This window comes from Triticum urartu, chromosome 6A (assembly GCF_056163025.1).
Source record: "Triticum urartu cultivar PI428250 chromosome 6A, HENAU_Tu73, whole genome shotgun sequence".
Taxonomy (NCBI): Eukaryota; Viridiplantae; Streptophyta; class Magnoliopsida; order Poales; family Poaceae; genus Triticum; species Triticum urartu.
Window position 1 is genome coordinate 52,789,488 of NC_141878.1, and position 10,911 is coordinate 52,800,398.

The 10,911-nt window shown below is 46.1% G+C and overlaps 1 protein-coding gene across 1 annotated transcript; it reads left to right on the forward strand.

The window, feature by feature from the left end:
• Window positions 1–861: 861 nt before the first annotated feature.
• LOC147963861 (protein FAR1-RELATED SEQUENCE 3-like) lies at window positions 862–1,332 on the forward strand. The gene has a single exon (XM_087529737.1). It carries the CDS (start codon window positions 862–864, stop codon window positions 1,330–1,332), a length of 471 nt encoding a protein of 156 aa, XP_087385863.1.
• The last annotated feature ends 9,579 nt before the right edge of the window (window positions 1,333–10,911 follow it).

Consider the following 10,911-nt stretch of genomic DNA (forward strand, 5'->3'; position numbering starts at 1 on the left):
CAGCTGCCATAAAAATGACCACCCACAGACTGACGGCTTGCTGTTTGTAAAAGATGTCATGGAAAATCACTCGAAGATGATGTGATCCGTTGCGATCCACATGTTATCCAACACAAAAATCTTAATCTCGTACCTGTTTTTCCCTGTTACAGAACCTACAACTACAATGCACAGCGGCGTAGGCACATCTACTGCGGGGAGCTCTGAGCGCACGGAAGACGCATTCCACCAGACAGCAAACAAACATGCCGCAAACAATTTCGAGTCAGAGTTGGGAATGTCAATCATTCCAGCAATGCCGGTAAGCACCCCTTTGAACACAAGCACTGGCAACTCTCAGGTAGATGGGACTGCCGCCCATACTCAAGTGAACGATGAAACTGACGACGACGCGCAAGGGGATGAAGATGGTGGGCAATCAGAGATCGTGGTGCCTCAGCCACCGTACATTGGGCAGAGATTTGAGTCATTCGAAGCAGCAAAGGAATACTACCAGACATATGCAAAGTTCCATGGGTTTGCGGTCAACACCGAGTACCATAGGAAAATTAAGAAAACTAACAAGTACAGCAGAGGTGAGATGAGGTGCCACAAGGCACGCAGGAACAAGAAGGGGAAAGGCGATGCACCTGTCATTCCGAAACGAAAGAGAGGTATCATTCAGAAGACTGAGTGCCCTGTCCGGTGTAAGCTAAACGTAGATGGAGCACAGTGGGTGGTCAATGAGTATTTTGACGAGCACAACCACCAACTGATAAAGAAGTTCGACCTGGTGAAATTTCTGACCGCCCACAGAGGGTTCACCCCCGTCGAAAGGCAATTCTAAAGCCGCTACATGATTGTAATGTCGGTCCATCGAGAATGGTGCAGATACTATCTCTCATCCACAACAAAAAGGGGACTCTGAGTAGCATGCCGTACATACCAGCTGACGTCACAAACCTACGGGCCAGGTACCATAGAGAGAGCAAGTTGGCAGACATAGAGGCCACAATTGTCTACTTCGATGAGAAAGCCAAAGAAGATGCAGATTTCTTCTACAAGATAAGGTTGGACGATGAGGACCGTGTCAGGAACATGTATTGGGTGGATGGTGCTGCAAGGAGAGCCTACAAACATTTCCAAGATTGCATTTCATTCGACGCGATGTACCTCACCAACATGTACAAGATGCCGTGCGCTCCGTTCATAGGGATAAATAACCACAATCAGTCGTTGCAGTTTGGCTGCGGGCTCGTCCGGAACAAAGACACGGATGGGTACGTTTGGCTGTTCAAGACCTTCTTGGAGTGCATGAATGGACTTGCTCCGATGAACATAATAACAGACTAGGATTTCAGCATGCGTGCAGGCATAGAGGAGGTCTTTCCATTGGCAGTGCACAGGCACTGCAGGTGGCACATTATAAAGAAGGCTGAGGAGACGCTAGGACCGTTCTTTGCTGACCGTCCAGAGCTGCACAAGGCATTCGAGCTGTGCGTGGACCACAGCTTAATGGTGGAGGAGTTTGAAAGGAGCTGGATGGCCATGACTGAAACACATCAAGTCCAAGACAACGAGACTCTTCTAAGCCTGTGGGAGAAGCGAATGTACTGAGTGCCGGCCTACTTCATGCAGTGCTTCTTCCCCTTTCTACGGACTACGCAGTGCAGCGAGGGATTCAATGCTGTTTTGAAGCGGTACGTCAGTCCTGGCAACTCATTGCTACAGTTTGCCAAGCAGTACACAGCTTTGCAACAAAAAATTCTGGGATCTGAGCTGCAGCAAGAAGCGAACACTGCGCTAAAGCAGCCAAAATTGCTAACATACTTACCGATGGAGAGGCAAATGAGCAAGATATACACCAACAAGATCTTTAACAAGTAAGTCAGTTGCGTTACAGTCTTATTTGCAGAAAAAGCACCAAGTCAGTATGTGCCTTATAGAGTGCGATGCAGTTGCCATGATTTTGCGGTTGCCATGTTTAATAAAGTACTATTTGCCATGCTTACTCAGATGCAGTTGTCATATTCAATAGAAATTCTGTTTGTCATGCTTACCCGGATGCAGTTTCAATGTTCAATGAAATGCAGTTGCCATGTTTAATGCAATGTACTTCCACTGGGCATGTTGGTGTGCAAATGCTAGTGTCAAATGGAAAATGTTATGTTGTTGCCATGTCTATTGAAATGCAATTGCCATGTTTACTAAAATGCAACTGCCATGTTTGCTAAAAATGCAATTGCCATGTTTAACAAACTCTAGTTGCCATGTTTAATAAAATGCAGTTGCCATGTTTAAATAAGATGCATCTGCCATGTTTGTTGAAAATGAAGTTGCCCATGTTTACTCAGCTGTAGATTCCATGCTTAAATAAAAGGGCAGTTACCATGTTTTATTCAATGTGATTCAATTGGGGAATGCTGCTGTGGAAAAATGACGATGTCACGTCAAAAATGTACTACAGTTGCCATGTCTAGTGTACTGCATTTGCCATTTATAGCGTACTGCATTTCCCATGTTCAGCGTACTATATTTGCCATGTTCAATGAATTACGTTTTCCATGTTCAAACAAAATGTATATCTATTTTCCATCACAACATAAGGTGGTACAAGAAAAAAGCGCACAATAGTTACAGAAAACACACAAAAAATGCAGATTCCAGGAAGAAATAAAGCGTGTCAGCATGTTCACGGCTTTCCAGGTGGACGAACGTACGTTCAAGGTGTGTTCTATTTTGGGCATGTCAGATTCAGAACCTGAAGACCAGGACAAAGGAAGGAACTACTTCGTCACTGCCTCGATAGGCGAAGGCAAGTTCTACTGCCAATGCTGCAAGTTCGAACGGGACGACATTGTGTGCTGTCACATACTAAAAGTAATGGACGTGAACGCTGTGACACGGATGCCCCGACATTTCATAAGGCGGCGATGGACTTGGGACGCTGACGATGCGTTGGCGCCGCAAACAACACACGCAGTTCTGGCTGTGCATGACGAGAGACCAGAGTCAACCATGGAAGTCGTGAGGCACGTTGTCCTGACAAAGAACTATGCTGAGCTAATTGATGAAGCGTGCAAGATTGATGACACAGCGAGAGTCGCAGAAAAACACAGGAAACCACTAAAAAGAGAGCTTGATGAGATCAAGAAGAGGAAAGCCGAGGAAGCCTTACACCGGTTCCCCCGCACATCAAGCGTGCCTTCATCCACGGGGCCGTCGTCTGAAAACTCGGAGATAGGATCTGGAACAGCAAGCACACAGACCCAGGTCAGGAACCCACCCCGTTCCATCACAAAGGGTCGTCCAAGAGAGATAAGGTACAAGTCGGGATTGGAGATCCAAGCAAAACACAAGAAAATGAAGAAATGGGCGGCCAATCCATGAGCAAAAATTGTGGCGTTGTGGACATTTTGTATTGTACCCTAGATGTTGAGAATTCTTTTTTAAAACAATTGGGGGAATAACTCTTCAGGGGCATCAGAAGTGCAAGGGAAAATTCATTGAATGGTTAAATGCAGTTGCCATGTTATGGGTACTTAATCTGCCATGATGTATGCATTTAATTTGCCATGTTATGTGTAGTTAGTCTGCCATGATTTTTGATACTAAACATGCCATGCTAATTTATGCTAAAATATGCCATGCTGTTTTGTACTGAATATGCCATGCTAGTTGTAGTGGATCTGCCATGTTAATTGTACTGGATCTGCCATCTTAGTTGTGCTGTAGTTGCCATGTTAATTATGCTGGAGCTGCCATGTTGTTTGTAATGTATCTGCCATGTTAGATGTACTGGACATATGCTATGGTATTCCTGATGACTCTGCATGGCATGTATTCACATGACAAAAACGATGTGGTTTACGGGCACGTAGTGTGTTGTGTGCAAGTGTATGGGAAACAAGTTGGAAAACAGCGTAACGTGCATAAACCCCAGCAAAACGTTGTGGCTGCATGATCAACCTACCCCGTGCAGTTAGCGATGAAAATGAAGAAGCAAAACAGCCAAAAATGTAAAACGACAATGACTTCCACTACCCATGTCTGATGAACTACATTTGCCATCGTTTTTAAAACATCATAGACGCGTTCAAAGCATCAAACCGGTGCTAGAAACGACGAAACCATTGTAATAATTACGCCTAAAAGTAGGTTCACGTCCACACATATATTACATGAAACTATTCAGATGTCACTCGCACACCACCACTACATAGTAGCCTACGCGGGGTTGTAGCCACAACATAGCACACAAACATAGTTTTCAACGATAAACAACGAGATAATACCTTACATTCCTCGGCAACAGAATGTAAGGTGTGCGTCCGGTCTGTAACGCCACGTGATCACTTGTACTTCTTGGTGACTTTCTTGACAGCTTCCTGCACAAACTCGCGTGCTCCCGACCGCTTGTTGAAATCTTCATTCGTCAACCAGTTCCATGTGTGGATTTTTCGGAGCTCAACGACCGTTGCAGCTGTGATAGCGGGGACAATTCTGCCTTCCCACTTCGCAAGGTACTCCAGCGCGTGAAAGCCACAGTCCGTCCTGCACGAGGAAAAGAGTAACGTGACCACGCAAAGAGCTCAGACGTAACAAAAGACAGACTTCAATTTCAGATCTGACAAACAAAACAGGGATTGGATTGATGTAAAATGACAGACGAAAAGGGAGGAAGGAATTACGTGTTCCCTTGCTTTGTAGTCGCCACATACTCAGTCGGGAAATGACTGATCTGGACCTTTGAGTGTTCATAGTGATGGTGCCATGTCTCTTTGAGGTTCTTAATGAAGAATTCAGCATGCGTGGTGAGGTCTGCATCATCTTCCGAACGGATTGAATCAAGCACCTCAACACGTTGGTTCTTCAGGTCAAGACAGATCACGTAGTGGTGACCACACTTGTCGTGTGGGTCATGTGCTGAAAGCTCCTGGAACATGGGGAACATGACCTGCATTTAAAAAAGTGAGGAAAATGAGAATCAGCATTTGTATAAAGAACAGCAGAGGGACAAAGGAATTAGAATCACGTAGGAAAACTCTGGTTATGGGTGGGGGTAGTTGAAATAAAGTTGCCGTCCATGTGTGAACAAAAGTATGCCATGTATTTTACTGTCAAGTTTCCACATAGTTTGCGCGGCATGCAAAAATCAATAAGTCAGTGTGCACGGTAGCTGTTGCCACATGAAAACAGTTGCCACGTAAAACACAACTGTAGATGATGGCAACAAAAAGCACACCTTGTGAAAAAAAAGGGCAGACGTTCAGGGAGTACTCACATATTTCTTCATTGTGAGCTTGAAATCACCGTGTTGGGCAAAGTTCTTCCTCAGGATTTTGTGGTGGAAGTCACCGTCCCATATTTTGCAGGTCACACTGTAATGCATGATTGTCTTGTCGGTGCACACATCGGTGTGGTTGTTGATGTAGTCAATCCCGCATGCAACTACGTTCGTCGACATTTTGCCGTTTGGCCTCACGGACTCAGCAAGATCACCAAGGTCGACGTACGTCGCTCCGCATTGAATTACTTTGTTTCTGTCCAAACATGAGCTGTATGAAAACAATATAACATGGAAGGATCATGCCTACTAAGTAAATTTTTTTATGAAAGAACTAAAACAATATAACATAGAAAGTACGAAGGATGTGAATGGTAAAAAAGGAGCAAAGCAAAATGAGATGTTATGGGGTGTGGTCGTTTACGCTTTCAGCTCCTTCATGTGCTTGCCGCTGGACCTCGCATTTCCAAACCGCTTGACGATATCGTACAGCTGGGTCTGTTCTTTAGTGGCCCTGAATTCGGGCTCGTAGTCTTCCGCGGGAGGTGGGTGCACTACCCTCTGCTGCCTCACAGAACCAGGAGTGGCACTCCTAATGGTATCCTCAGATACCGTGTCTGCAGGCACGTTGGAACTTGATTGCCCTTGCCCTCGTGAGGACTTCCTCTGCAATGCTGCCTCCTCAAGCATGCGGTAAGTTTCTTCAAGAGACGGTGAAATCTCCTCGGGTGTGGCTGCAGTGATAAAAAAAAGTGGGTTAGGATACCTAGGAAATCAAAAGCAGATGGATTGTGAGAAAAGATGGGGTGCATGATGTGAGTTGTAGGTAGGAAAAAGTGGGGCAGTTGCCATGTGTGGTCCAGCTGTAGTGATCATGTCATAGCAATTACAGTTGCCATGTAGTTGGAATGTAGTTGCCATCTAGTTGGAATGTAGTTGCCATGTCACAGCAACTACAGTTGCCATGTTGTGTCAACTGCACTTGCCATGTGATTGCTTTATGAAAAAATGCAGCATGGAAACAAAAAAAATGCAGGTGACATGGTGTTGAATCAATTCTAGTTGCCATGTGTGATGCACTGTGTTTGCCATGTTACAGAGACTACGGTTGCCATGTTGAATCAACTTCAGTTGCCACGTGGTTGCCCAAATGTAAAATGCAGCATGGCAGAAAAAAAGTAGGTGACACGGTGCATCAAATCCAGTTGCCAAGTCATCGCATGTCAGTTGCCATCACAAGTGAGAACCCCCCCCAAAAAATATGATTGGGACAACAGTGAAACTACACAGACGTGTACAAGAAAAATCATATGGACATGGCAAGTGTACCTGCCACAATCGGCTTTGCGAACTTGACAGCCTTCCTGCCCTCGACCATTGGTTGCGCCATCTTTGCAGTCATGCCTCCTGGGAATGCAAAGGCAACTGGCATAGGATCTTGCACAACTGGTTGATCTTGACTGATGCCAAGGTTGAAACTCGGTGGGGTAAAGGCCATTGGGTGCCTCGCATTCCTGCTGGCTGGACCACGAACGACTTGCAGGGCAGAATCCAAGGGTGAAAGATCAACAAACATATCTGAATCGGCCGCTGCAGAATGATCGTCCTTATTTGCAGGGCGGGGCGTGTTGTCAGCGGTATCAACCGTAGCTTTCATGACAATCTTCTTGTTTGGGCTGTAGGGGACACCGACGTTGACTGGGAGCCTGGAAGTGCGCAGATTTATGCTGGGGATTTCCACTCAGGAAAAGGCGCAGTCTGCTCTGGGTGTTCACCTGCGTCGCTCGTGCCCGGCTTGACACCTGCATCAGTTGTGCTCCGGTCTTCAGGTTTCTCCGTCACATTGCTTTTGGCACGTGGCGGGAACAGTGTGGACGCAGGAACAAAACCAGACTCGTCTCTCCTACTCCTGGCTACTGCCGGTGCGTTCGGTATATCTGTTGGTTGCTTGCGGGGGCTACGACGCCTAGGTGGTAGACCAACACGCGAAACAGTCGCCTTAGCAGTATCTGCACCGCCAGGAGCTGGAGCTGTTGTGCTAGGACTCTCACCTGTAGATGGCATGTCCTTGTGAACTGCCGCCTCGACCGCTTCTGTCGTGGACACAGCAGTGCCACCGCGCACGCTCTTGGAATCAGTGTCAGATGAGCGGGAATCTTCCTTGCCTAGGTTCATCTCGGGAGCGTCCACTTCAACGCTTGCTGATGCGGTGGCATGACTCACAGCAGCATCCTTCATTGCTAGAAGGGTTGGCAGTATTTCAGCTGTCCTGGCAGATACCGACTCGTCACTCCCCGATGTACGGATGCCTGTTGTTGTAGGCTGCACATCTGCAGCCGGCGGAGGTGGTCTGCCACTTGCATTAGAGTTGGTGGGAGCAGTCAACGGTGCAGCAGCAGTATTGTCGACTGGTGCCTCCTGTACATCTGAGTTGCCCCCTGTTGACAACTTTGAATGCATGCATTCGAGCGGGTCCTTACTGATATGCTTGGACCCACACGTAGTAGTCTTCTTCACCCTGCAAAAAAAAAATGAAGCGCATGAAAAAGGTATTTAAAAATGAAACAAAATTATGTTTGCCTTGGTAGAAATCTTAAAAAAATGGAAAAACAGGTGGAAAAGCTGGCAGTTGCCATGTAAGGGGAACGTCAGTTGCCATGTGTCATAACTAGCAGTTGCCATCCAGCAGCAGTTGCCATGTTAGCAACCTTGAAAGAATGATAAAAATGTCTGATCTGCCATGAATGCAATTTCAAACCTAGTCGTGGGATGAGCTCACAAGCCAACGGTAAAAAGATGGCAGTTGCCATAAGCTACATTAAAGTTACCATTTGGCCTACATTCCACTTGCCATGTGAAAAACAAAATAGAAGTTGCCACATGTTTAGAAAGTAAATAAAATACCATTTGGTAAAACAGCGGTTGCCACGTGGGGGGGCGATGACAGAAGACAATGTGACAAGCTAAACGAATGCATTGGAAAATCAAAAAATGTAGCGCTATGTCAATGAAAGCGGATGAAGAAACCTACTTCCTGACTGCCTTCCTCAGGTCTGGCAAGACGACAGGATCCCCGGTGTTGGTTGTCATCGTGCGAGGAGATGTCCTGGTGGAAGTGGTATCACCGGCAATGGGGGCACCTTTGTTCAACCGAGCAGAAACACGGGTTGGCGTTGGCGCCTGTTTCTTCATAATTGCTCGTCCACCAGCTGTCGGCTCGCTGCACGTATGAGATGGAGGTCAAAAAAAAGAGGTGGCAATTGTCAGTCAGCTATCTCGTTGCCGTGTTTGACAGAACACAAGTGCAAAAAAGAGGATGCGTCTGTTCGAAGAAAATAGACAAAGCAAAAAACTAAGATGAAAGTCGAACCTCTTCCTGGCAGCTACAGGGTCGGTCCTAGACCTCTTGCCAGCAGAAACTTGCCCAGCACCCTCTGGAGCCATCCCCTCTTTGATGGCAAAACCCCTTCGCCTCTCACAGCCGTGTGTTGTTTGACTTTATCCGGTTGGGGGACATCTGTTGCATCCTTGCCCTTGTTACCACCTGCGCGAACTTCAGCGTGTTCATCATCATCGGTGTCCTCTTGCACATTATCCATGACATCATCGTCATCCTTGCTGAGGCCAGCGTCTCCACCTAGTTCATCTTGTGTGTCAGCGGGCTCCTGGGAACTGTTGTAGTCATACCGGCCACGGCAACCGGTTGGCCGGTGTGTACGTTCTGGGACAATGAAGTGAATTGCCTCGCAACCGCGTCGCCGTCAGAGCCACTGAGGGACGTCTACCCCTCAACCAACTTCCCGAGCAAGCCGGTCATTCCAGATGCAAACTTCCCTATTAGCTGCTAAACAGGTGCCCTCGCCTGTACACGAAACAAAGAGGCATCAATGACAACCCCGTATTGCAATCACTTGCACGACATCAAAAAATACTCCACGGCAAACCATATATGTAGATCTTTTGATTACCTCTGCAGGGCAAGACGGAGCTGAGTGCACGTCCATCCACTTTTCAAAGTTTTGAGGCCCCCCAAACACGCTGTAGTCTATAGAATGCTTGGCCATCAGCTGGGGAGAAAGAAAAAAAAGTAGCAACGACATAAGAGAGAGAATGATGAACACTGACTAGCAGTTCATGTGTTGCAAAAAAGCAGAACTAACCTGCAGTTTACCATATTTGCTATCAGTTACCCTGTCTGCAGCAAGCACAGCCTTGACAGCATCGATAGACCACGCAGAAACAACAAACTTGTGCGCAGGCGGCGGGCCTCCTGTCCCAGTGAAATCCACGGTGGACAGATCAAGGCAGTCGACGTACATGAGCTGATGTACAACAATTTTAAAAAGAAAGAAAAATCAGTTGCGGTCATGGTATTTTGCGACAAATAACATGATAAAATATATGGTATTTTACGAATAATATGCCATCTGCATGTGCTAGTTGCCATCATAGAGTGATGGCAGTTGCCATCATAGTATGATGGCAGTTGCCATGTTGTCATGATGGCAGTTGCCATCACAGTATGATGGCAGTTGCCATATAGTCATGATGGCAGTTGCCACATAATCAACATGGCAGTTGCCATCTTGTTATGATCATGTTGCCATGCATGAATAAAGATGTGTTAAAAAATAGTGTTCACATAAAGGACCGGTAAAAAAATACCATTAAATGCAGTCAACAACCCTTCTGGTACACCTTGCTTGCAAATGCATCATGCAGGAAGTCGGCAATGAACTTACACCAGTTCATGTTCTTCACATCTTTCAGTTCCGCCTGCACCGCATAAAATTCAGGACAAGGAGTTGCCGCGTCAGAATTCCAATGGAAAAACAACAAAAAAACTATCAGTGACTAGCTTGCACATGACATCGGAGCAAAAAAATTGAAGGAAAAATAATGTAGTAAAGATAGATCATTCACCAGGATGGGGAAGCATTTGTTGCTTGGGCAAGACGGAGCTGAGTGCACGTCCATCCACTTTTCAAAGTTTTGAGGCCCCCAAACATGCTGTAGTCTATAGAATGCTTGGCCATCAGCTGGGGAGAAAGAAAAAAAAGTAGCAATGATATAAGAGAGAGAATGATGAACACTGACTAGCAGTTCATGTGTTGCAAAAAAAACTAGAACTAACCTGCAGTTTACCATATTTGCTATCATTTACCCCGTCTGCAGCAAGCACAGCCTTGACAGCATCGATAGACCACGCAGAAACAACAAACTTGTGCGCAGGCGGCGGGCCTCCTGTCCCAGTGAAATCGACGGTGGACAGATCAAGGCAGTCGATGTACATGAGCTGATGCACAACAATTTTAAAAAGAAAGAAAAATCAGTTGCGGTCATGGTATTTTGCGACAAATAACAGGATAAAATATATGGTATTTTACGAATAATATGCCATCTGCATGTGCTAGTTGCCATCATAGAGTGATGGCAGTTGCCATCATAGTATGATGGCAGTTGCCATGTTGTCATGATGGCAGTTGCCATCACAGTGTGGGCAGTTGCCATATAGTCATGATGGCAGTTGCCACATAATCAACATGGCAGTTGCCATCTTGTTATGATCATGTTGCCATGCATGAATAAATATGTGTTAAAAAATAGTGTTCACATAAAGGACCGGTAAAAAATACCATTAAATG

What these genes read in the sequence shown, in the direction of transcription:
- LOC147963861 (XM_087529737.1), top strand. Translation starts at nt 862, where the DNA reads ATGGTGCAGATACTATCTCTCATCCACAACAAAAAGGGGACTCTGAGT.